The following is a 26,712-nucleotide window of genomic DNA, read 5'->3' on the forward strand; positions in this document are numbered from 1 at the left end:
TTAAAGGCTTTATGTAAAAATATAAGCGTGACAAATCATTAAATTATCATGTGTGGATACACATGGAGGTTGCATTATCTTGGTAACAATAATAATTCAAAATGAAGGATTTCTGTTTGACAACATTAAATTTGAATGTCTGCTGAATCTGAATAAACATTTTGAGCTGTACATGTCACTGCATTTTTTTTCAACACTAATATGAGCCTAGTGCAAGTATATGTAAAGATTAAGCTTAAGAAACCAGACAAGAAAAATGTAAGAAACTACACAAACATAATATTAAAATTAATATAAATGAAATCATCACTTTAAAAAAATTCTTAGATAGTGCAGCTGAACAGCTAAAATTAGTGCAAAATCAAGTTGTTGAAAGCTGGAAAGAGCACGGATAGTGAAGAAATGAATGTGACAAAGTGATTAATCATAATCTTAATGTATCACATGGATTTTACATTTACAGCTTTTAACTGACATTTCTGTCCAAAGTGAATTACAATTATGATTGAATGAGCAATAGAGGGTTAAGGGCCTTGCTCAAGAGCCCAACAGTGGCATCTTGGCAGCGGTGGGGCTTGAACTGGCAACCTTCTGATTACTAGTCAAGCACCTTAACCAGGGTTGCAAAAGTCCAGTGGCAAAAAAATGAAATCCAGAAGTTCCCATTACAACTTAAAACATGTCTAAACATTTTTCATGGAGCAGCTAATGGATGCTGGTGGAATGGAACCATATGCTGCGAGCCCAGGTTTTCCTTCCAGTGTACACTGTCCACAGATGAGGGCAATGCAGAATTTGAACTAGAAGAGGAGAGTTTAACCTGTTATGACATGCTGATGAAGGACAGGTCAAGGTGTGGATTCTGCAGTGTGCAGCTGTGGGCATTTGCAGTTTATTCGTATCCTTTTACACTGTACTCAAACATGAATGTGAGAGGGTGTTTTGGAAAAGTTCACATTTTATAAAAGTACATATTCAAGTTTAAATTAAAAGTATTTGTAATTCAAAACAAACAATCGGTGTTAAAAGATTAGGTTTAATGATGTGTACTACATTAGATGAGTTGTGTGCTGTAATACACACTTTTGGCTTCCACTGTTGTTCTAGCAGACTAACTGCAACATATCTTAGATATTTCACAAGTCACATCAGCTTCATGGTTCATGGACAGCTATAAGGTGCTAGTGTACACAATAGGCAAATGAAATAAATATAAATATATATAGTTTTTTTAATGAAATGTGAGTGGATTGCTTATGAGCACATTTAAAATGCTGTTCTTATCAAAGAAAATGATCTTTGCTTCTCCTTTTCAATATCTATCATGACCTGTTTAGTGCACATGCAGGATAGGGGCCATTTTTGTGGACTCAGTGTGAATATTTGATGATCTTTCTTGTTCCCATGTGCTAACCCTTGACCCTGTTACCAGATACTTGACAGCGATGCGGGGGAGCGAGTGAATGCTAAGCCATAAGGCCTCAGCATAACTTCATGTCATGAGAGTTTCTATCAAAGGACCTTCATGAATTTTTTTAAAACTTATTTACTTAATTTTATTCTCTACAGATACTAAATATATATTCACAGCTTATTTGCAACAGAAAAAAGACCTCATCAACATAATTATGATGAAAGGAAACGGAACTTGCGGTCAGAACAGATATCATCACTTTTTTCCACTCTTGTGGTGCTTCAAAAGTTAATAAGCTCTACCCAATAGAAAAGACAATAATTATTTAATTTCAGAGTACAGTGAATGATGAAGCCACACAGAGATGCATCTCAAATGGTAATACATTTTAACATTGATTTATAATTTAATATAAACATATATAAATATTAATGGGCTGCTTTCATATCAGTAGCATTTTTACTTTAGAAATGGCACAATCAGAGCCCCTTTTCAAGGATTCAAACAATAATCAAGAAGGAACAGACAAGGAAATAAATCATTCCTCTTTTTGCCTTAAATACTTCCAATGATATGAAACAAACCCAGCAGTGATTCAATAGAACTTCTTTGTTTTGTGCAATTTCAGAAAATACAGTTTTGTTGCCAAAACCATTTACATTTACATTTGTGGCATTTAGCAGATGCGTTTATACAGAGTGATTTATAAATGTGACCAGATTAGAAGTTATTACATAATACATTCAGTTTTAATATTAGTTTTAATGGACATATTAAAGCAATAACAAAGTAAGTCTTTCATTATCTTGAAAGGTGTAGCCAAATTTAGAAGCCTCCTGTCCAAACTAGACAAACTTATCCATATCTTAATTTCCTCCTAACAGACTTCCAAACATATTTTTAGAATTGCAGTTCATTCAAAATGCAGCTACAAAATTAACCAGGACCAAAATAAATGATTCCATTACTCCAGTCCTTCACTAAACAACAACAAGACAGGATCGGTAAGTGGCTTATTTAGTCACAGCATAACTAAACAGCCATTTTTTTTTATTTTTTTAAAAATTTATTTATTTATTTTTTTTTACATCTGAAGAACACAAATCGAACAGGTTCTCCTATTAGGTACAAGTCAGCTAGTTGTGTCTAGAATTACAGCCAACCATAGGCAAAAAAGCTACTATGAATTTAGCTACTATGCTACTGACAGCCATCTAGAAATTCAGATTTAAAATAATTCTCAGTCAATTCCCAGGATGACCACTGCATTCCACTTTTCTTTTCATGTTTTTCAGTTAAGATTTTTGAGATTTTTAAAAAACTTTGTGTTTTCTCCTTGACTCAGCAAAGAAATAAGGATAAAATAAAAAATTGAAAAATGAGAAAAAAATTAAATGATTAAAAAAATGAAAAAATGAAATTAAAAATGATAAAAAAAACTTTTACCTTATTATTATCACTTATTATCTCTGAATTTCTTGTGTGTATTCAAATTGCATACAGATAATGTTTTGCTGAGTCACTTTTAGTCTACATCAGCCCGAGTCCGGAGTGAATGTGATATGCCCTTTTTTCAGCATTTTCTTTGAAGTGTCTCGTAACAGCTTCATAATCACTGGAGGACAGTTTTTAGTGTGCACCTTTTTGACCTTTTCACAGTTTAAAATTAAACATTTGGATACTGAATTGCACTCAAATCCTAAACAATTTTTAATTCGTTCACAGCTATGTTCGCTGATACTTTACATTAAATGGTTAGAAAATGATTTATTATCAATTCAATTTTGAATCGTGTGGTTTGGACCAAGTCCAGTCGAATCCAGCATTTTGTTATCGTCTTGACGTAGGCTTAAATGGCTTTATTCTCTAAAGAGCCCCTTGAAATATCGCAACTTATAAAGTTCTACAGGGTAACAACAAACAAGGTGCTTTGTTTGTTTTTTATTGGTGGTACCAAGACACTATATCCAGTGATACTTTTGTCTTTCAGTGGCAATAAGTAAGTAAATAAATATAGTAGTAAATATACCAGTGATAGTATGAATAATACACCTCTCTTTATGTTTTCGACTCAAAGGAGGCCATTGGGTTATTGGGGATTAATGCCTACGCGCAGTTAACAAGCTCTGGAATATAGACAACCAAAATTGTTCAAAGGTTTAACGATTTAACTTTAAATATAATATTAATGTTAAACTATTATTGCCTTTTGTAACTTGCCTAATAACCACTTAATGAGTCTTTTTGTCAGCAGGTTTTTTTTTTTTTTTTTTTTTTTTTTTTTTTTTGCCCCTCCACCTGCCCGCGTGGGTCCTCATTGTTTTCTGGCATTTCACTGGTTGGCTACAGCCGCATGGTTTTCCATTGTGATAATAAAAACGGACCAGGCGCTCTTCTATCTTAACCTTCGGAAGACTTGTAAGAGGTTCTTGCTTCAACAGTGCTTGAACGGAACTTATTTCTTTCGCTGTATTATTAACTCTTTCAAATTTAAACAGAATAATAGTTTATTTTTGTACTGTTTCTTGATAAGAAAAAAACAAACAAACAAAATCGGTCGAAATGGAGACATCTCAGATTCGTCAGAACTATCACCGCGACTCTGAAGCCGCTATTAACCGGATTGTTAACATGGAGCTTTACGCCTCCTACACCTACAGCTCGATGGTGAGTGTTAAAAAATATCTTAATTTCACGCAATTGGGTAACGTCTAAGTAACACGTTACTTACTATTAGCTACATTACGTAGCTAATACGTAGACGTAGGCAACATTTAAACTTGCTAGGGGGCATTTAACTATGATTCATTTTTTACTACTGCCTTACTTTGTTTTCCACATTAAACAGGGTTTCTACTTCTCTCGCGATGACGTCGCCCTCGAGGGTTTCTCCCATTTCTTCAAGGAGAACAGTCACGAGGAACGTGAGCACGCGGAGAAGTTCATGTCCTTCCAGAACAAGAGGGGCGGCCGCATTTTCCTCCAGGATGTCAAGGTACTTGACAAATTGTCAATATGGAATCCAATCGCAGATCGTAAAATCAACTTTACCTTCAACCTATTGCAACTTTTTGCAATGTGTTGAAGGTAAAGTTGATTTTAAGCTCTTGTACAATACAAAAAGCTTGCAGATGGACAATAATGAAGAACCTTAGTGAAAAAAAATGAGGTTAGATTGTATCTTGCTTATGAAGTTTGGGTAATGGGGTAAGGTCCATTGTGGCTTCCTCCATCAGAAACCTGAGCGAGATGAGTGGGGCACTGGACTGGAAGCTCTCCAGTGTGCTCTGCAGCTGGAGAAGAAGGTGAACCAGGCTCTGCTGGACCTGCACAAGCTTGCCTCTGAAAAGGGTGATGCTCATGTGAGTCGTTTCCCCCCCTTGCCTCCCTTTCGTGTGCGTGTGTTTCCCTCCAAATAGGCCAACTCTATTTTAGAAATTTGGATTTATTAAAAATGTAGATAATGAAGAATTCTCTCCATTTGACTTGTATGCTTTTATCCATTGTAATTTTCAACCTGGTTAAAAAATGTAATGCAGTATTTGTAGCAATTCATGCAGCTTGCAGTAGACACTACTGCATGTGATCATCAAATGGGGAAAGGTGTCTGTTCTACTTCTGAGACAAAATGTCTGCTTCTCAGTGTGCCACTGATTGCATAGTGCCTCTTTATTTGCCACAAATATGTACTTTTTATGTCTGACTTATTTGCTGTCCTCCAGCTGTGTGACTTCCTGGAGTCCGAGTACCTGAATGAGCAGGTGGAGATGATCAAGAAGCTGGGTGACCACATCACCAACCTCAGCAAGATGGACGCTGGCAACAACAGGATGGCCGAGTACCTGTTTGACAAGCACACCCTGGGCAGCAAGAGCTAAATCCAGCACCAGGCTTTGATCAGGGCCTGCAGAAATCAAATTGGAAGTCTACCAAAAATGTACAAACTAATACAAAATGGCAGAAGTTACAGAAGTCTTTGAGCACTTGTGTCTTATTGTCACCATTGCCTGGTTGGCTTTCTAAGTATAATGTATGATTCTGAATAAAACATTTGAGCTGAGATCTTGTCCGACTTAGTATTTTAAAGACTTGATGTTCTCTAGATGTACCTGTATTGGACTGTAGGATGCCATTCAGATAACTGGGATTTGACTGTCTCTAAAAGGTAATCCAATCCACCCCCCCCCCCCTAGATGGAAGAGAGGTCTGGGATCCATTGGCTTCATAAGATGGTATTCCTATAATGCATTCCCATTAATAGTTTACCCTTTTCAGACAGAAAAAGCTTTAGAAGAATGGTTAACATTTATACCCTGTTCAAAAGGCCATGATTTTGCAGTACAGTATGCCTTGGCCAGGATGCAAGAGCTTTTTAATCTCAGTGAAATTATACTAGGTAAATAAAGGTTAGTGTGTTGAAAATCTGATTTAGGGTGACTCGGGAGGGCTTCTGTACACATGACAACCAGGTTGCAGTTAAAATGTGTAGTTATAGCATACATTTAACACTAGAATGCCCAAGGTTGAGGCATACAAAATAATCTGTCTTTCTAGCTATTGTTTATGGGTGCAATAACCATGTATGCAGTTGGGGGACCTACACAGCTTTACTGGCAACTGAATGAGAGAAAAAGGAATCTGTGTGTGAGGGAGAGATTATAGGATGGATAATAAGTCTGTCATGGAAGGGCATGGCACGGAGATTAAGGGACGAGCGTGGGTGGCGTGGAAAAATCCTCTTCGGTGAAAGCAGAGATGTCCAGTATCCATCTGTAAAAGACAGAGAGCGACAGGAGGCCATCATCAGGTAAAATGTTGTGCTTGAGAATTAATAACTTATAGAGTATCTCTATAATATTATGTAAGTATTGCATAGGCCTATAAATGGAGATCTAATTGCAGAGCTTACTAGGAGTGCAGACATGTCGCTTGTGAGATCAGTCATGATATGTTGATCTGAATATAGAGAAATCTCACAGTAACAGCCACCAAATTATCCCTTATAAAACTGGGATAAAAAAAAAAGATAGTTTAATAAGTCTTTAATACGTCTGACTAAGTCTTTGTCATATAATGGGACAAGATACAAATTATGTTCCTTTTACATGTTTTTGAATATTAGATCACGCAATACCTGCAGCGCCTGTGTAAAGTTTTACCAAGGAAAAAAAAGTCATATGCATGTGCATAAAACGTGTGCGTAAACGTTTGTCGTGGTAACGCGTTATTCCTGCGATGAGCAGCATCTGCATGTTACGCCTCTTTGCCTTCTTCCCTCCATTTCCTTCTTTACACTTTTGGGGCTTACAAGTACTTTGCATTGTTTTAGCCAAGGGTGGACTAAGCATGGAAAACAAACAACAGAAACAAGCTCTGTGGATTCATCTGCTGTTGTGAGGCTACTGTTTCCATTAGAAACAGCTGCACATGATACATGATCATCCCTACAGTTGGGGATTCTGTGAGAGCTGGGGCTTGCTGGAACCTGTACTAGTTTTGTCTCTACATGGGAAGTTAGTCAGAAGCAGTGAACTCTCATGAGTTCCGTTTTGCGAATGTCCTTAATGTTCAGCATCTGCATCAGCATGGGTCATGAATAGGTTGACCTTGACTGCTACAATCAGCATTTCATCTATTTCCAATGAACAATCCTTTTATACTTTAACTGCAGGCTCACTTTTGCAGTCTTCACAGTTACAGGGTTTGCATAGAAGATCACTGTGGATGAGGCAAACTCAGGCAGAGCATGTTGCTACGATTCAGACTGATTAGCAATTTGGTGGTGGCCAGAGTGCTTAGCTTGGTATGTAGAAACATAGCCGGAGCCAAAAAGGGACCGAGCTATTCTTCATTGACTTAATCCTGGGATTTTTGGATTACCTTGAGCAATTAATCTCATTATGTGTCTGTTGGAAGTGAAAGAAGGATAGTGTGGTGTGGTGGGACATTGCCTAAGTTTGTGTGTGAGAGAAAGAATACACATTCATGCATAGTTACTGTATTTTTGCTTATGTTATTATCAAATGTCTTACCAAATGTTCTTTTGTGCTAATGTGCTTGTTATATGTGTGTCCTGTGTTCATCTACCATGGTTGGATTACTAGCATCTGGGTGTGTATGTGGACTTCATAGTGTGTCTCTGAGAATTGACAGTAGGACTATTTGTACCAGCATTGTTGGGTGAGATAGGTAGAGAGGAGAGAGGGGCTGAAATATGAGGAAAGCAATATCAGGAGGGATGGAGAGAAAGAGACAGGGCAGAGAATAGAAGGATAGAGACAATAACTTTGGGCTAATATGAAAAAAGGGGTCAAGTTAAAACAGATGGGTAGAATTTTGGGTCAGAAGTAGAAAATGCAGTGTGTAATCTGTGTAATCTTTTGCTTTGTGACTGGGACTTTGAATGTGCTCTGTTTTTCTTCCACGTCTGATCAGCCATGCAACTGGTCATCCCGCACCACCGCATGCAGCGGGCAGCTGAGCATGAGGGGGAGCTTGAGGAAGAGTTCACCCTTCCCCCATTTCACCATCTCCCTGCTCACCATTCCCACAACTTCATGGAAATGAAGAACAGGTTTTTCAATGAGCTTGGGCACCTTCCAAGTGAGTAACATGCCTAGATAACATAACTTCTTTAAATAAAGAAGTTTTTCCATTTACCATTTGCAAAAAGGGATATACCATATTTTACCATACCATATAAAGAAAACCTTTGATTCCAAATGAAATATTCTTGATTATTTTGTATATCATTTAAAATTATGCGTGAGTTTCTGTCTTCATGATAACTCTCACTTATTTCTTTATTCCAATAATTGCATGTATTCTATCCATCATCACAGATCACAAGATTAGATGTAAGTCCTGATAACTATTTCTTTTCATTTTTTTCCATTTTCCTTTGCCATTTCATACTTATCCATCCATCATCCATGTATGCATGCGTGCAATCAATCACTTCTTTATTTTTTTCCTTTCTCAGTGCCCATGTGGGCCGTTGGGGCTATAGTGGTTCTGGTCCTTGCCCTGGTTGGCTGCTTTGCCTTTTGCATGTATAAGAAGGGCTTAGGAGGGAAAAACCCCCCCAAGAAAGCAAGAAAGAGAAAAGCTGGGCATGTGCAGAGGAAAAACGAGGGAGGTGGTAAGCCAGCTCAGGTGAGATAGTGAACAAAGTATAAATTAGTGCTTTGTGGGAAATTCTGGCATAAATCAAGTCTGTGAAGGTTTTAGGATTCTTTTAGACATGCAGGATAAAATCTACAAGCCAGGAATAAAAACTATAACCTGGGAAATGTCATCGACCAGGGGTACCATCTCTGGTCCTTAAGCATCCAAGCCCAGCGGAGTATGATCATTTCTCTGCTCCCCTGAATCTCTGACTTAAATGTTTTAAATGATAATAATGCAATCTTTTCAGGAGGAGACTAAGAAGGAAGCGGGGGAGGAAAAAGAGCATGCATACTTTGGAAAACTGGAATACACACTGGACTACAACTTCACAGAGAATCAGGTGTGTGAGTGCATGAGGAGAAAGAGAGAGAGGTGATTTTTTTTTTTTTTAATGGCACTGACTTAGCAGTAAGTAATCTATTTTAAGTACATGGCTTGTCATACTCTTTATTCTAGCAAATAAAATCTGGATAATTTCAATTTAACCATGATGTTGACTTGAAAAATGGAATGTGATTGGTTCAGGGATAAAGAATCTGTCTGAAAATGTGTGGCACTTCTGAGTGATGTCTGATTTATTGTATTTATATTTCTGTTTTACATATTAATGTTGTATATTTTGCCATCCTAAACATTCACTTTTCACCCTGTTTTATTCAGTTTATCGTTGGCATCCTTCAAGCCCAGGACCTTGCTGCTATGGATATAGGTGGAACCTCTGATCCTTACGTCAAAGTGTACATGCTCCCTGACAAAAAGAAGAAGTTTGAGACAAAAATTCAACGCAAGAACCTGTGTCCTGTTTTCAATGAGACTTTCAGTTTCAAGGTGTGGGCTCCATTCACTCATTTCATTTGTCTGACTGTCTGGCTGGCAAGTTATCATTTATCATTTAGACTCTTGAAAACAGAGAAGTATATGAAGAAATATAAACCACAGATGTCCAGCTCCAGTCTAGAAGAAAAATTATATTACCAGTAAAACACACCCAATCCAGATACTGTAATTTAAACCTTCAGCATCAGTATATGAATATAAGAGTCAGATTAATATTCTAATGTCAATACAAAATTTAATACACTTATATTCCCATGAATGTTATGATATCAACATTTGTGAATATAAAATAGTTTAATCTGCTAGAGCTTCAGAATCACACCCACACAACCCACACAACATATACATTATATATATATATATATATATATATATATATATATATATATATATATATATATATATATATATATATATATATATATATATAAAAAACCAGCCATGTGGCTGACAACAGCTACATGCCGGTTCTAAGCCCAGATAAATGAGGAGGGGTGGAGAAAACAATGGCAAACTACTCCACTATTATTGCCAATATACTTTATGGAACAAAATCGAAGATACTCAGATATGCTGCCGGAAGGTGGGCCCCCTGGGCTGGAAAGCACCCAACAATCGACCAGGGAAGAAGAAGAACAAGGATGAATTTCAAGTATCCTGGGATTTAATGATGTGAGCTGGACAAAGCGTTTTGGACTCCAGTCTGCTGATGCTACCCCAGGTGAAAGAAATTGCTTGCATTTAACGAAGACTCACAACTTTGGAATGTCCATAGCCTGAATACAGGCAAACTGGAAATAGTCAAAGCTGAAATGGAACGACTCAGCATTGATATTCTTGGTATTAGCGAGCTACACTGGAAAGGCACTGACTATCTCAACAGCGATAATTACAGAGTTTACTACTCTGGAAATTATAACATCAAACACAATGGAGTAGCCCTTATAGCAAATAGGAAAATCAGTAAGGCCATCCAATGTTTTAACGCCATCAGGGACAGAGTAATTTCTGTTTACTTCAATGCAAAGCCTCACTCACTTACGATCCTGCAGGTTTATGTGCCACCATGGATGCAGAAGAAGAAGATGTAGAAAAATTCTATGGGGATCTCCAGCAAGCAATTGACCAAGTCCCTGCCAAGGACACCATCTTCATTGCTAGGTATTTCAATGCAAAAGTAGGTACGGGACAGGAAAAACGAGTTTATAGGAAAATTCAGACTAGGAGAATGGAATGAGGCTAGTGACCATTTGATTCAATGCTGTCAGGAAAATCATCTGATTGCAAATGTGATTTGAGCAACCAAAACGCCATCTATATACATGGACAGGTCCAAATGGACAACCCCACAACCAGATTGACTACTTTCTGTGTCAACAATGATGGAAGAGCTCATTGCAAGCAGTCAAAACACTCCCTAGTGAAGATTGTGGTTCTGACCATCAGCTGCTTGTTGCACGAATCAAACTACGATTTAACATCATCAAACGGTCTCCTGAAATGCGACATTTTGACGCAAATAACATCCCAGTTCAATATGCAGTTGAAATAAAAAATAGATTTCAGATACTGGACACAAACGCAAAAGATCCAGATGAACTGTGGGAAAGAATGAAATCAATTATAACAGACACAGCAAAGCAAACTGTTCCACAAAAAACCCCCCAAAAAACAGCAATGGCTCTCAGATGCGACGACTGAAATTGCCAACAAAAGATGTGCAGCCAAATCCACAGGAAAGAGCATTGAATTCAGATTGCTGAATGTGGAATTTCAAAGGGAAGTCAGGCGTGATATAGAGCACTACTGGAATACTCGGTGCACTAAATTGGAAGATACTAACAAGCATGGCCACACTTGGGAGCTCTTTGTATATATTAAACAGGCACGGGCACCCTTTGCACCTCACAAAGCAGCGGCGATCAAAGATTTGAATGGCAAAGTATTGCAGAATGAAGATGAAATAAAGCAAAGGTAGCAAGAATATACAATAGAATTATTTGCGGGCAATCAAGCAAATCAAAAAGCTGTTCAGGAAGACATAATTGAGCAAGAGCCAGATATTTTGTAGGAAGAAGTAACCTGGGCTCTGAAACAACTATCAAACATGAAGGCACCAGGCACTGATAACATACAAGCTGAATTACTCAAACTAGTGCCAACCAAAGTGTTAACAACACTCTGCCAACAGATCTGGAAGACTAAATCATAGCCCAAATATTGGACAAGATCTCTTTGTTTCATTAGACAAAAAAAGATGATATGCAAGAATGCGGCAACTATTGGACCATCGCACTCATATCACATGCAAGTAAAATTCTCCTGAAGAGTATTCAGAAATACATGGCTACATTAACTGAAAGGGAGCTCCCAGACGTCCAAGCTTGATTTCGTAAGGGACACGTAACTAGAGATCAAATTGCAAACTTGCTCTGGATTATGGAGAAGACCTGTGAATATCAAAAGGATATGTACATGTGTTTTATTGACTATAGCAAAGCTTTTGACTGTGTTGAACAGAGTCAAGCTGTGAAAATGTCTGAAGGAAATGGGCATCCCAGGACATCTGGTAAAACTAATTCAGTTGCTCTATACAAGACAAGAAGCTAGAGTCAGAACAGCTTTTGGTAACACTGACTGGTTTGAGATCAAGAAAGGTGTGCAACAAGGCTGCATTCTATCGCCAGTCCTGTTCAATCTGTATGCCAAAAAGATTATGAGGAGATGCCATTTGGATGAATTATCAATTGGAATGAAAATTGGTGGGAGAAATATCAATAATCTTCAATATGCTGATGACACAACTTTGCTTGCAGAAAGCATAAAAGTCCTAAAATATTTGATCTGACTTGTCAAAGAAGAAAGTGAACGCATGGGACTGTACCTGAATATCAAGAAAACAAAAGTAATGATGACAACAGGCAATGGTAGAGTCAACATAAAAATCGACAATGAAAAAATGGAATCAGTTCAAGACTTCATCTTCCTAGGATCCAAGATCAACTGCATTGACGAATCAGGGCCAGAAATCAAACGAAGAATCGCACTTGGCCACAGTGCAATGCAAGGGATGGCAAAGATATGGAAGAGTAAAGATATTACCATCGCACCAAAGATCCGCATGGTCAATGCAATCATATTTCCAATTTTCATGTATGCATGTGAAAGCTGGACCCTGAAAAAGGCAGACAGAAGGAAAATTGATGCTTTTGAGCTATGGTGTTGGAGGCGAATGCTGTGCATCTCGTGGACGGACATGGTCACAAACAGAACGGTTCTAGAGCATCTCAAACCAAGAACATCATTAGAGGGCAAAATCACCAAGCAGCGGCTCTTCTATTTCGGACATGTCATGCGAGCCAATTCCTGGGGAACATCATTAATGCTCGGCATTGCCAGTGGGTCCAGAAGAAGAGGACGCCAAAGAACACGTTGGTTAGATACAATCAAGGATGACATGAACATGCAAATGAAAGAACCGATAGAAGCTCTCAGACATAGGAAAGCTTGGAAAATTATGTCTCAAAGTGTCCGAAAGTCGGGTCCGACTGAACGGATAATCATCATATATATATATATATATATATATATATATATATATATATATATATATATATATATATATATATATATATATATATGTGTGTGTGTATGTGTGTGTGTGTGTGTGTGTGTGTGTGTGTGTGTGTTTAAAACAAGAAAGCAGGAAAAAACGGACAAACATAAGGATCCGAGTGACTTTGTCATGGGCCACACTGCAAAAATTGTTCAGGAATGGTTTAAGGAATGTGATAAAGAGTTGAAGGTGTTGACTTGGTCTCCAAGTTCCAAATATTTTAATCTGATTGACCCTCTGTGTGATGTGCTGAAAAAACAAGTATGATCTCACAACTTCTGGTTCACAAGGCTCACAACTTACACGATCTGCTTCTAACATCTTGGTCCCTGATACCACATGACACTTATAGAGTCCATGCCTTGATGGGTTAGATCTGTTTTGGTGGCACGAGGGGGAACTACACAATATTAGGCAGTTGGTTTAAATGATATGGCCTACTTGTACTAGAATAAAGATTTGAAGGTGACAGCTGATTTGGACAAGACTGCCTACTAAATGCTGTAAATGTGTGAATAAAGTACACATAAATATCTTATTGACTCTCATTATCTGTTTTCAGGTCCCATTCAATGACCTGGCTGGACAGATTCTGGTCTTGCAAGTCTTTGACTTTGATCGCTTTGGTAAGCATGATGTGATTGGAGAGATCAAAATACCCATGAACAGCATAGACTTGGCTCAGCCTATCCATGAGTGGAGAGACCTGATTGGAGGAGACAAAGAACAGGTAAGTCATCTTTTTTCCCCCCCATCAGTGCAAAGCTGTCACTCTGGTGGAGCAGAGTTCTTAGTCCAGTCCATAGTGTTCATCATCCAGACCAGGGTTTTCAGCACAGCCAGGTGGTCAAGGACAGTAGAACTACTGATCAACTAGCTGAGGGAGGGTGGGAGCTGGGGGAGGAAAGAATGTGGCCTGACTGCTGATCCTTGAGTTTTGGACTAGTAAAAGTAGTAAAAGCATGAAAATGTGCAGAGCAAGGGGTCAAGGGCATTTGCAAACCAATGGTTTGGAACATTCATTCACCTACTTTCCTGCTTTCTTAACAGCAAGAAAAACTAGGTGATATTTGCATCTCCCTGCGATACGTTCCTACCTCTGGAAAGCTGACTGTCTGTGTGATGGAGGCCAAGAACCTGAAGAAGATGGATGTGGGTGGTTTATCAGGTCTGTGATGCATTTATTTCCTCTGGATGTGCCTGGTGCAGCTCATGAGTTAAATCTGAAGCACTTGGTAGAGTTAAATATGTTAGAGTGGGGAAAAGCCACAAATACAAAGTCTGTGGCAGGGGTCTCCAACTCTGACTCTGGAGATCTGATCCTTTGCAATGTTGCTCTTAAACATGTCTTGCTCTAAAATCCAAATTGTACTGAATACTTTAACTAACTGGATGTTTTTTTTTAGATAAGAGAACTAAACTTTGCAGAATAGTAAGATGGTGGTAAGATCTACAGGACAAGAGGTTGCAATCCATGTTATATGGGGTCCTTAACACAGGGATGATGAACCACAGATATGTCTAAAGCATGCTGTGCTTTGTGACTGTAACGTGTACTATTGCTCTAATTAGGCCTTGAATCATTTAATGGCACTTACATTTCCTTTTCTTAGATCCTTTTGTGAAGATCATCCTGCAACACAATGGAAAACGTCTAAAGAAGAAGAAGACTACAGTTAAACAGAACACGCTGAACCCGTATTTCAATGAGAGCTTCAGTTTTGAGGTCCCCTTTGCTCAGATACAAGTAAGAACACCATGAATCTTCCGTACGAACTTAAAGCACTGAACCTAACAAATGTACTAATGATATACACAAAAATATTTCACATGCCCAGAGACATGCCAAAATGGTACAATTTTTAGTTAAATTATTATTACTAGAAAATAATTTTGAAACAGGTTAATAAGTAGATAATCAGCCCTAATAGTTCTAACCCACTGTCTCTATCATGTCTATTGCAGAAGGTCCAGGTGATGATCACTGTGTATGACTATGATAAACTGGGCAGCAATGATCCCATTGGGAAGTGCTGGATTGGCTATGGGGCCAGTGGCGTGGGCTTGCGTCAGTGGTCCGACATGCTGGCCAATCCAAGACGTCCTGTGGCCCAATGGCACACCCTCCTGCCGGAAGAGGAGGTGGATGTCGCCCTGAAGGCACCTGTCCACTAGACAAACAACTACAGGACACAAATCCTTACACCAATTTACTTATTCATTACCCCCCCACCACATGCATGTGCAAAACAATTTAGAGCTGTAAATTGTTGCAAAAACATCCACACATAGATAAAGAATATACACTTACAAAATCACATCAACTTGTATTGCTATCCTTTCCATTCAAGTATATATGCAGTCTAATAGCTGCTTGCTAAACACAAACCTGAGGACCTAGCAAATGGAGTTAGACACCTGTGCAGAGATTTACATTTACGGCTTTTAGATGATGCTTTTATCCAAAGCGACTTACAATTATGATTGAGTACAACTTGAGCAAGGGTTAAGGGCCTTGCCCAGAGGCCAAACAATGGTAGGGCTTGAACTGGCAACCTTTTGATTAATAGTCAAAGACATTAACCACTGACCTACCACTGCATCTCACCCAGCAGACATCTTCAACTGGACTCAGAACTACAATTTTAGCAGTGCATGTCTCTGTCCCTTCATTAAACCCTTTGTGAAGATTCTGCTTGTCACATTCCACTGTGTCCATCTGTGTCTCTTACTACCCAGAACAGAAATGTCCACACATAAGGAGCTTTCTTAATTTCTATTTCTATTGTGTTGGGGTTTATTTAGGGCATTTTCTTGTTTGAGTATGTCTATGTATGAGTGATGTATGCGTACATATAGTTAAGGGAAAAAAATGATACATACACTTGGACAAAAGACATTCAAGCCTAATTTTCTCACACATTTCATGTTGCCATAAAATCTCTTTTGAGAAGTCAGTTGTGACAACTTTCTTGTGGGTAACTTTAAAACTTTAAAAATTGAAATAGCTTGGCCATGTTGAGCTGCTGAGCAATTGAACTGTTATAAGCAGTGATGTGTATGGAGGAAAAACACACAGGTGCAGCATTGTGTTGTTGGGTTAGGGTTAGGGCTATTGTTAGTGTTGGTGTTGTACCAAAATGAGACTAGTCACACTTTTGAAAATAGAGGGCCTGATCAGGAAAGGAAAAATTGCATTAAAGTACCATGAAAAGCTTATGGAAGGTAACCCTGAATGTTTGAGTCAAGTTCCATTATTAAAATGCAATGCCACAAAACAATAATCAAATGCATGTAAACACAGCATATGTATTGTATTGTGTGTTGTAAAAAAAAGAGTTTAATCATATTTAGCCTAGATGTAGGCAATTGTTTTCAATTGTCTGTTGTATATAAGTGTGCTGGAAGGGTGTATGTTGGCATCTTGTCTATAAATGTATTGCATTGAAAGAACACCATGCTGTTTTATGTCCTTGTACTGTACTCTGAAAATATTGTAAGTACAAAAACAGGACCAAAACATTACAACAAGTATTGATATCTCTGGTGCTTTGTGATGCACTCACCGCCAAGGCCTGTAGAGAGCAGTGGTACACTGTAAAGGGGCATCTGTCTGGATACAATGGCTCTGCCAGATGGAGATGGTGGGGCTTAATAACATGTTCCGTTTATGTGGCTGTCTAGGGACTTATCTAGGGAAAATTAGACAGAGGTGAGGGTGGGGATATGGGAGCACAGCAGTAATACTGTCCTTTCAGAGAGCCAAGTAAAAGGAAAATATTACTTTTAGGAATTACTCACACAGGGGGTTTGGAAAGACTGGAAAATTCCAGTAAAAGGTTGGGACAGTAAAAAGTAAAAAGTTGGGGCAGGAAAAGAGAGGAGGGAGAGAAACTTCACTGTAAATCGAATGCCGTTATTTCAACTTTATGTTTTGAGTCTTCATGTTTTCATCAAAAGATGGGTATAGGAATATGAACCCGTACTTCAATGAGAGCTTCAGTTTTGAGGTCCCCTTTGCTCAGATACAAGTAAGAACACCATGAATCTTCTGTATGAACTTGAAGCACTGAACCTAACAAATGTACTAATGATATACACAAAAATATTTCATATGCCCAGACACATGCTCAAAATGGTACAATTTTTAGTTAAATTATTATTACTAGAAAATAATTTTGAAACAGGTTAATAAGTAGATAATCAGCCCTAATAGTTCTAACCCACTGTCTCCATCATGTCTTTTGCAGAAGGTCCAGGTGATGATCACTGTGTATGACTATGATAAACTGGGCAGCAATGATCCCATTGGGAAGTGCTGGATTGGCTATGGAGCCACTGGCGTGGACCTGTGTCAGTGGTCCGACATGCTGGCCAGACCCCCCGCCCCCCGACCACATGCATGTGCAAAACAATTTAGAGCTGTAAATTGTTGCAAAAACAGCCACACAGACAAATAATATACACTTACGAAATCACTTCAAAGATTACATCAACTTGTATTGTTATCCTTTTCATTCAAGTAGGATATATGTAGTCTAATAGCTGCTTGCTAAATATGAAGCTGAGGACCTAACAAATGTAGTTAGACACCTGTGCAGAGATTTACATTTACATTTATGGCTTTTAGCTTATGCTTTTATCCAAAGCACCAACAATTTTGACTGAGTAAATTTTTTCCATTTCAGTAGGTCACTAGAAGCTTGTCACCAACTGTTTATGAGAGACGTGATGAAATAAAGCACAAGACTATGCAAGGAACTCGAACACTAGCAGGGAACATTGTGTAGCAATAAAGAGGCAGATGAGGGGTTATAATTGACAGGTATTCAGAGAAGTGGGCACTTCTCTGTTGACATTGTTTTAGGACATTATTGTTCTGATGTAAAATTTGCCATAGGTAAAGCAGAGGGTGTCAGGCTCATCCTTCAGAACCACATGCAAATTAAAACACTTTGTGGGTATGTTTGAAAGGACAGTAGAAGAAGTGCAGGCATTTACACTCATGAGCCATGCTATGACAAATCACCTACTATGGGCCCTTGCTCACTAACACCTACCTACATTTACCCACTTTATCAGGTACACCTCTCTTATAAATGCAATTTTAAGTGTACAATTTTGACTCATCCATTGCCATGCACTATCAACCTTCTTGCCATGTCCATCACCGGTCAGACCATTCTTGACAAGGATATGACATAGTAGGTCCTTAGATAGTACAAGTTGTGTGAGGAACTGTGTGTTTTTTGTATTTGTGTCAGTGTTACTACTGAGTTAAGTGCACTAACTGTACATGAAGAAGGAAGGTTTTTCTATTGAAGTGGCTGTTTGGTGTGTAAGCAACTATATACACTTGCTTTGTGACCTATTCTTCTGAGAGCCTGTGTGCCATCAGTAAGCTCACATAGCTCAGGAGAAGAAATGTGTACTTATATGCCTGTTACAGTGCTGAAGTGCCCCTGCTAGATTTTTGAGTAGTGAAAAGTGTGTGTAAATACAGCAGATGACCGAAGGGGCTGGAAAAACCACAAAGAGAGGGTATTTTTGGTTTCTTGTCTGTTTTCATTTATTTCTTTATGTCATTGATTTTTCTCTTTTCTTTTTAGTGAAATGGTTCATTTCCACCGACCCCCGACTTTTCCTTTTCCATGACCCTTTTTGCTGCACAAAGAAAGTGTGTTATGAAACACTGCCTCAAAGAGGCAATATTTTAAAATAAACAATGTGTACTGGTTCATATTATAGGATGAGGTAGTTAGGGACTTACAATTTCTGGGCATGTGAAATCCTATTGAGCAGGACAACAATCTGACAACATGAAATAAAGTAATTAGAGATGTACATATGCCAACATGTACATGTTCACACGCATACCCTTACGCATGCAGGCACACGTATACTCAGGCATGCACGTGCACTCTCAACACATATTTGTCAGTATATAACAATATTAATTTCATTAAAATTCAATAAGGCTCTCAATGTTCCAAGGTTCTGTGAAAAAGAGCTTTAGGAAAAGTAAGAAGTTGAGTAAGTTTTCCATGTGGTAAATTTCATCACACAAGCTATTGAAGCCTTGGCAAATTTCCTGATCTCTGCTCACTTGCCCACAAAACATGCCAGCACACATTTTGCAATGACTTCTATGTCACTATCAGATGGCACCCAATCATGTCCTGTCTGAAAAGGAGAGTAAAGTTGGCCCACCTCATACTTCTGCTTCTTCATCTGATCCATGAAGTCAAACTTCTCAGATTCCAGCTGATAGATCCAGTCCCACATCTCCTGAGCTCTCTGCCTGTTTGTCACAGTTCAAGTTCAAGTTCAAAGAGGTTTTATTGTCATTTCAGCTATATACAAGTACACAACAAAAACGAGACAATGTTCCTCCAGGACCATGGTGCAACACAAAACAACAGTGCAACAGACAACATGCTACACAAGTGTAAACAGTCCAGTCATAAGACAGAGGGCAATAATCACAGTATAATAACAGTGTGTGTGTGTATATATATATATATATATATATATATATATATATATATAAAACCACTGTTATTATACTGTTATTATATACGTATGACTCCATGTTACCGGACAATGCAAAAATATGTATGTGTGTATGTGCATGTGTGTGCGTTGTGAAAGAAATGTCGGTCTGCCTTACCTCAGACCATCTTCTCGCATGTTTTCCATGCCAAGTGGAGTGCGTCTCTCAGCTAAAGTTTTCCTTTTGATTTCTCTCCCGGTTAAACGCTTCCCTCGCCTCTGCTCTGCCTATGCAAAATATCCACAAATATAGCAAAAACTCCTCACTCACTGCACAAACACATGGAAAAAATCTTTCACTCACTGCAAAAACACTAGAACTTTAATTATATCTCACTCGCTTCTTCTCGTGTGTACAACTGAATGAATCACACACACACACAAACACATCTAATTCTGCCCACGGGGAATTCAGCATTTCACCTTAGCGAGGAATCCACCAAAGTTGGCCCCCATGTTGGACAACACCTTTTTCTTCTTGGCTTCATCGTCAGCTCTCTTCTTGGCCTCTTCGTCCTCCTTCCTCTGGCGTTCCTCCTGATGGTCAATAGGATAAGAGGAGAGAGTGACCTTCGAAATCTTCATGACAGAAACAGACACAGTGCACACAGGCTGGGTTCTCTCCACTGAGTCCCTTTAACATCAGTGACTCAGTCAGGTGTCTGGCTGGTCATTTACTTGACATTTCATGGGGGCTTCTAGAAAATCTGATACACTATTTAATACTCCTCAATGGAAACTTTATGGGGTAGTACAAACAAGGTAAAAGATTCCAGTAGAATCTTTATAGCTTTAATACAGCCGGTCAAAAAATTCAGACAAATACCAGATTTTGTGATATCCAAAAAACTGAATGTTCAGTATTCCTGAATATTTTTGAATAGAAGAACACTTTCAGATAGCAGCACGTGTAAATACTGTTGTTCCTGATAGAGGAGTAGAGAATGGCACAAACACAAAACCACAAAGGATCTGTAAACAAAGGCTTGTAATGGAGTGGATGATGAGGGTGAAGAGGGTGATGAAGGTGATGAGGGTATACGATGCTAATCTGGGTTGGCGAGGGGCTCTGGGTATTGATCTTACTGCGATCCTTGTTTGCCGGTCTCTCTCTTTCTCTGCTCGCACGCGCTGCTGCTCCGCCCGTTCTGAGCGACGTCGCTCCTGACCAGTGGGAGAAGAGGGAAGAGGAAGTGAGGCAGAGGCTGGGAAGATGGGTGAGGGACATGTGAGTAGCAACCCCATCGAACAAACAGAACAGGAGGTTATTAATGATCACAGATGTTTGTTATTATAGAAGCTTATTTAAGCGACTCTTTTAAACGAACACGTTGTGTAAGCTGTTTTTACATGACATCTGTCACTGAAATGGATCCTTTGAGGTAAACATCTGTGATTGTCTTCAGCAACTCAAAGTTTGAATAAGGTCCAGTTGTATTAACCAACTGGGAAACGTTTCACCGAAGAGGCTGTCCACCCTCTTGAGTCAGTTATTTTGCACCCGCTTAGACAGAACAAATGTAATGATACACTAAGGGGCACATCCAAAGGGAATGGATGGACTTTGGCTAAATTTGGTAAACGTCAGAGAGGCGTACACACACCATCGCTTACAGCAGCTTTGTGCGTGTGCATGTGGTGGTAAGACTGACTATTCGCTCTTTCAGGCCAATCAGCTCCTCCTCTTCTTTCTTTCTCTGCTCAAAATGGGCCTCGATGAGTGTGTGCAACTCGAGCAGATCCTTCTCCATCCTCTTCCTATGAATGTCCTGAAAGGACAAGAGAGAAAGACAGAGCGATCAAACTGAAAGAATGCTGTAAGCTTCTGTAAGTTACAGACAAATGTCTGAGCTGATGTGTAAAACTGCTGATGGGTGTAGTCATTTGAGCGTGGAGCATTATAAATTGTATTTATAATAATAATATTACAATATTATATATAATAATATTATTGTTATTTATTATTATTATTATTATTATTATTATTATTATTATTATTATTATTAATAAAGAATGTAGTCACACTTACGTCAAAGTCGACCCTCTCTCCCTCTGGGATTTTAGGAGGTGCCAGCTGAGGTACCATGGGCCTGAATTCAAACCAGGTAGACAAAATGGAAACATCGACGGAGGCAACTTGGAGACATTGCTAAAACGGTCTCTGTCCAATAAGAGTGAAGTGGAGTTGGTATAGTGTAGTAGGTCACAATGCTGCCTCTCCTGTGGGGAGGACATTGGTCCCCTGTCTGGGAAAGTGCACCATGCTATACCAGTAAGAGTCGTTGGGAAGGGCTCCAAGCATAATATTTGCCCACCTCTGTAGCATGGTTGAAATTGTAGGCCAACGGATAACAGTGTCTGCCAATTATGTAAATGAAGCCTAGAACATACTTGGGACGTGGGCGTTCCTCCTCTAAGTTAAAGAGAGTTGACGGCATATGAAAAGAGAGAGAGTAGAAACACATTAAGAAGTTATGGTGCAACTACATATTACATCATACTTATGCAGTAAAGGTCTTATCTTAACACGAGAAACGTAACTCTATAAATAAGTAATGGAGCAGGGTGCAAAGAACCTGATGTGCTTAGTGTTCAGGTTTAATCATGTCATGCTTCTAAACACTTACAAACCCCCCCCCCCAAACAACCCATTCCAGTCTTTTCTACATGACGAATGATAAATAGGAATGCAGACCCTGAGGTAAAAAGTATAGAAAAAGGTGTATGAAGGTGTATGAGGAAATGTGTGAGACAATCCTTACTCACCTTCTTCCTGGTTGTCCTCTGGGGAAAGAGGGAGACAGAAAAGGGATGTGTGGCGAAAGATGAGCAAAACAAACAAAATGCCAGAGAGTTGGAGATAAGACAGGCTTACATTACAGACGGATAGTCATAACATCACCTCCAAATGCTTCCAGTGCAGCAACCCTGCTCCCACTCCCCAAATTTTCCATATAGGTGGCAATATCTAACTAAATTCTGCAGCTGGAAAATATTAACATTTTGTATAAAGAAACTTAAAAATATGTATAAAAAAGTATGTATAAAGGCACTTTTCACATTCCTAGGCATGCAGAGCTGGTGGAAAGTCATAAAGAAGCCTGTTGCTTTGCTCTCCACATTATATGTTAATACCTGAACTTTCTTAATTCAATCTGTCATAGGGTTTCCACCAAGAATACGCAAACCTTTCATCAGTCATGTATGCTGTATGTGGAGATTCAATATCAGCCATAAAATATAGATTTTTAATAAATTATTCTCAATCATTCCTAATATTTTATAGATACAAAAATGCATCACACAAACTGAAAACTTCCTCATATCCTGCATGTGAGTGTACACTTTAATAAACAGCTCCTCCAGGTCATATGAAAATACCTTGATACTCTGTGTACTCTTGCTGTTCTGTAATGTGGACCCAGCCAGAAACCATCCAATGGGGAAGAAGGAAAAAAGGCATATTTACATATTAGATAGTTATGCAGACTTCTCAGATTCAGGGTAAATGACCAGCCAGGGATTTTTTTTTGCCTGCAAGGAACCAAATGGCCAAACTATCCAAGGACACATGTTTTGTTTATTGTTAACTTTTCATCGTGTTTTAATTTTAGGCACGTGCTTGGTACTCAATTCTTTTTCTACAGGCAGGGCTGTCAGGGCCTGTGACAAATGTGGACTGCTTAAATCCTGTTGCAATGTAGGAATTTAGGAATGGAGTTTGGTCCCCTCACCTCCATCTTCCTGGCATGTAGCCTCCTGCTCCTCTTGTTCCTCATCTGAGAGGGTTGGTACACAAAAGAGGGATGTTTAAAGTTAGGAGGAAAATGTAATGCATCTAATAAAAATTACTTAACATCTAAAATTCAGATCAGTACACATGGGCCTTTTTTAAATAAAAACATTCAACCCTAGCCTTCATGCAAGGCTAGGGTTGCAGCGTATATTTTCCACAAGACAGATGCACACAGAAGGCCTACAATGAACAAATGAAAGTCCTTACCCTCTACCTGTTCCCTAACCGGTGGAAAGTGGAGACAGGCAACAGATTGCGGAGAAAGTTTTTGAAGATACAAATGCATTATAACAACTGAAAACATCATCATATCAGTTTATAGCAAAAATATTTTTATACTTCTAGCAAAATAAATAAATAAATAAAAATCTTCGAGTGTTCCAATGTTAAAGACGCAGAGGTCGCTAAAATTAATATTGAGATTATAGAAAAGTGAAATTGTTGAGCAATGTGCACATTAGCATTCACATATTAGCAATTACTTACTCGTACTCTTCCTCTACATCAGACATGATTACACTTGCCTCTGGATTAATCAGAAGAAGAAAGAAATGATGTTAGTATAAAGCATTTAACCTGTTACCGCAGTCAAACTAGGAACAGGAAGTTTAAACCCAATTTTTCTTTTTTGGCCCATGAAAATGAAAGTGAGACAAAAATGGAGGAGAACATTAGAGGGGACACCGTACAAGCCATTAGCTAGAGGTATTTAATGCAGCTATTGTCAATGGCTCTTGCAGGATCCTGTCACATAGACCAGCCGTTCAACATACCTCATCAATTATGATAGCAAATACACATGGACTGGTAAAAAATAAAATGGACTGGTACTATCATTGAAAAACAAAGAAATAAACAATAAGAAAATAAAAGAAAAAGAAATAAAACAATAGTAAAAAAAAAAAAATACACTGAGCACATTTCACTAAACAAGGGAGCAGCCCGGCTGCTAGGTCATAGCCAGTTTTTACAGAGTCAAGGTAATATTATACAGGATTATTTTAATAAATCTTGAGACAAGGATAATTTGTCTTCCTGTCTGTTCCTTCAAAACCCTAGTGGTCATCTGTGGGGCATTCTAAATTCTGTCACACAGTACAACAGTAGCCTCCAACAATTAAAACAGCATTGTTTGCCCTCACAAAGATATACACTCATAAGGAACAGATTGGTTTCATTAACAGAGAAAAAAATGAAACAAAAACTTCACTGCTACGTGCTGCAGTATGAGTGCTGGTGTTGTAAGCGGGCATCTGTAGCGTACTGCATTACAGCAGGAAAAGAATGTTGAAGGGCCATAAGACTTGACAGAGATCAGCTGCAGGTCGGCCATCATGGGCAGTAGCAGCCACTAGAAACGGATATCCTGGCTGCTTCACGGTAAGACTGATTAGGTGGGAACAGGTGTCAATGTGTAGATAAAGGGGACACAGATCCCTCTGTCACTTTGTTTAGTGCTCCTCTTCCATCTGTTTCCTTTGTTTTATGTCTGAGTTCGGAGTGTTTGCACCTCTTTTTAAAAGCACTTGTATTTGTTTTTTTGCAGGGGGGTTGTTCTTGTGCTGTTGGAAGATTAATTGTTTCCCCGTTTTAAATGTACACATATGACGCTCTGTGGTATTATTTTTGCAAATATAACACAGAACGCTGTCTGAATGTTCGGGTTTTCTGCCTTATTCCCCTAAACAAATCGCACAAAAGGTATTTCCTGCTCTTGTGCATTCTTGATGTATCATGGTCATTTGCATCAGTTAAGTACAGAAACTTTCATTGCCCTTGCTACAAATTATACACCCTTCAGCAAAGCACTGATTGTCCCCTACTCTTGCCAGCTGCCTATCAGCAATGTAGCCCTCTATCACAGCCCTAATGGGTTTCACAGCCAGTGAGGTCATAGGGTTGCATGTATTTTTACCCAGACATCTATAGGCACGGTGGAGTCCAATTACTCCACCATAAGATGCGTATGTGTCCATTGGGCATGATGAAATATATGACTTATTGGTGACATATGAGAAATGGGCCCAGATCTCAAAGATGCAACAGGAAACAGGTGTGCATAGGTCACACTGATCATTGTGTTTGGGGAAGCTAATAACCAATGAAACAGTGAACTTTTAAATAGGGGTTATCACATGAAAAATGCAATCCACTACCAATTACAATGCAGAGCTACTCTAAGTAAGCCCTAGGATAATGACCAGGTCTGCCAGTTAGAAGCATGATGAAGTAGTCAGGCAGGATAATGTGCGCTAGTTGTTAGGAGACGATCTGATGAGTAGCATCTTTGAGGGTGTAGTCTCAGTACCAGAAGCCTTGAATTCAAGGGTAGTTGAAGTGTACAGTTACTTTGGGAGAGGGCGAAGCATTAGTCAGAAATTTCTAAAGGGGTAATTTTAGTCAAGGGCACAAGGGGAGATTATGCATGTCAGAACGAGTCATTATCGCTGGGAGTAGATTTTATTAATAGTTCAGACTCCAGAGACACAGTGGTAGTGGAATATGAAACCATTACAACTGGGGCCACACCTTTGCTCAGAAAGCCATCAGGTCTAACAAACACACAGCTGACTCGTTTCATTATCTCATTAGCATGTTTAAATGAAGAGCAATTATTGGCACAGGGCTCCTAAAGCAGTTGTCTACCCCTCATATAAAACACATTGAAGAAGGCCCAGAGAATCCCCACAAATGAACACAAACACAGGCACACACACACACAAACACACACACACATTTGAAAGACAAACTACAAAGACACTAGAGTTATACAAAATCATAATGCAGGAAACTTCCTTTAGGTTTAGGACACTTCAACACTGGCACAACAGTGCCAATACACAGAACCATATATAGAAAATGCAAGGTTAGTACAAAAGAACAGGGTAACTAAAAACTTCAATACAGAGCACGTAAGCAGAAAGGGCTGTTTTACCTCAGCAACAAGAGGATGTGTCTGCTGTGAAGGGGGATCCCAGAGATTGCGGTGGGTAACAACAGGGAGCTTTTTATACAGAGCGGGGGGACAGAGAGTGCGACAGCAGTTACGGCACACGGCCACAGACGGATTAGCAATGAACCCTGGGACAGAAAGATGACTACCACTGGGGATTAAGAGACAGAAGAGCTGACCTCACTCGACAAACGGAGGGATAAAGAGAGAGAGACAAACAACAAAGGGTGAGAGGAGGACAAAAATAACAGGGATTTAATGGCAACTGTTCTCAGAACCTATACCTTCAATTTCCACAGTGACAAAAAATAGAAGACCTTGTTCAAAAAGTCATATAATTCTACAAACCAATACAGTTCAGTGGTGTTTAAGGG

At 39.0% G+C, this 26,712-nt stretch overlaps 3 protein-coding genes across 3 annotated transcripts; 2 read left to right on the forward strand and 1 right to left on the reverse strand.

Annotated features, from left to right (window-relative positions):
* The first annotated feature begins 3,839 nt into the window (after positions 1–3,839).
* LOC113580254 (ferritin, middle subunit-like) lies at positions 3,840–5,306 on the forward strand. Its single transcript, XM_027014685.2, has 4 exons — positions 3,840–4,081; positions 4,263–4,409; positions 4,651–4,776; positions 5,137–5,306. Exons 1-4 carry the CDS (start codon positions 3,977–3,979, stop codon positions 5,290–5,292), a joined length of 534 nt encoding a protein of 177 aa, XP_026870486.2. The 5' UTR covers positions 3,840–3,976; the 3' UTR covers positions 5,293–5,306.
* Positions 5,307–7,851: 2,545 nt separating this feature from the next.
* Positions 7,852–15,212, forward strand: syt5a (synaptotagmin Va). The gene is made up of 9 exons (XM_035524441.1): positions 7,852–8,017; positions 8,257–8,271; positions 8,397–8,569; positions 8,835–8,924; positions 9,245–9,412; positions 13,600–13,767; positions 14,088–14,205; positions 14,651–14,784; positions 15,003–15,212. The coding sequence occupies exons 1-9, from the start codon at positions 7,852–7,854 to the stop codon at positions 15,210–15,212; spliced, it is 1,242 nt and encodes a 413-aa protein (XP_035380334.1).
* Positions 15,213–18,581: 3,369 nt separating this feature from the next.
* tnnt1 (troponin T type 1 (skeletal, slow)) lies at positions 18,582–26,422 on the reverse strand. Its single transcript, XM_027014741.2, has 15 exons — positions 26,321–26,422; positions 23,872–23,911; positions 23,593–23,606; positions 23,324–23,368; positions 22,971–22,997; positions 22,356–22,373; positions 21,981–22,002; positions 21,619–21,679; positions 21,242–21,358; positions 20,676–20,753; positions 20,013–20,126; positions 19,708–19,817; positions 19,248–19,338; positions 18,808–18,848; positions 18,582–18,701 (listed from the first exon to the last, which is right to left on the reverse strand). The coding sequence occupies exons 2-15, from the start codon at positions 23,895–23,897 to the stop codon at positions 18,656–18,658; spliced, it is 810 nt and encodes a 269-aa protein (XP_026870542.1). The 5' UTR covers positions 23,898–23,911; positions 26,321–26,422; the 3' UTR covers positions 18,582–18,655.
* Between the last annotated feature and the right edge of the window lie 290 nt (positions 26,423–26,712).

Source organism: Electrophorus electricus, chromosome 1, assembly GCF_013358815.1.
Source record: "Electrophorus electricus isolate fEleEle1 chromosome 1, fEleEle1.pri, whole genome shotgun sequence".
Classification (NCBI taxonomy): domain Eukaryota; kingdom Metazoa; phylum Chordata; class Actinopteri; order Gymnotiformes; family Gymnotidae; genus Electrophorus; species Electrophorus electricus.

What these genes read in the sequence shown, in the direction of transcription:
- syt5a (XM_035524441.1), top strand. Translation starts at nt 7,852, where the DNA reads ATGCAACTGGTCATCCCGCACCACCGCATGCAGCGGGCAGCTGAGCAT. An exon ending in ACAACTTCACAGAGAATCAG is followed by an intron (nt 8,925 to 9,244) that starts GTGTGTGAGTGC and finishes TGTTTTATTCAG; the next exon opens with TTTATCGTTGGCATCCTTCA. An exon ending in GGATGTGGGTGGTTTATCAG is followed by an intron (nt 14,206 to 14,650) that starts GTCTGTGATGCA and finishes TCCTTTTCTTAG; the next exon opens with ATCCTTTTGTGAAGATCATC.
- tnnt1 (XM_027014741.2), bottom strand. Translation starts at nt 23,897, where the DNA reads ATGTCTGATGTAGAGGAAGAGTACGA. An exon ending in TTGGTGGATTCCTCGCTAAG is followed by an intron (nt 19,818 to 20,012) that starts GTGAAATGCTGA and finishes TATTTTGCATAG; the next exon opens with GCAGAGCAGAGGCGAGGGAA. An exon ending in ATTTCACATGCCCAGAAATT is followed by an intron (nt 18,702 to 18,807) that starts GTAAGTCCCTAA and finishes TTCTTTGTGCAG; the next exon opens with CAAAAAGGGTCATGGAAAAG.
- LOC113580254 (XM_027014685.2), top strand. Translation starts at nt 3,977, where the DNA reads ATGGAGACATCTCAGATTCGTCAGAACTATCACCGCGACTCTGAAGCC. An exon ending in CCTACACCTACAGCTCGATG is followed by an intron (nt 4,082 to 4,262) that starts GTGAGTGTTAAA and finishes CACATTAAACAG; the next exon opens with GGTTTCTACTTCTCTCGCGA. An exon ending in TTTTCCTCCAGGATGTCAAG is followed by an intron (nt 4,410 to 4,650) that starts GTACTTGACAAA and finishes TTCCTCCATCAG; the next exon opens with AAACCTGAGCGAGATGAGTG.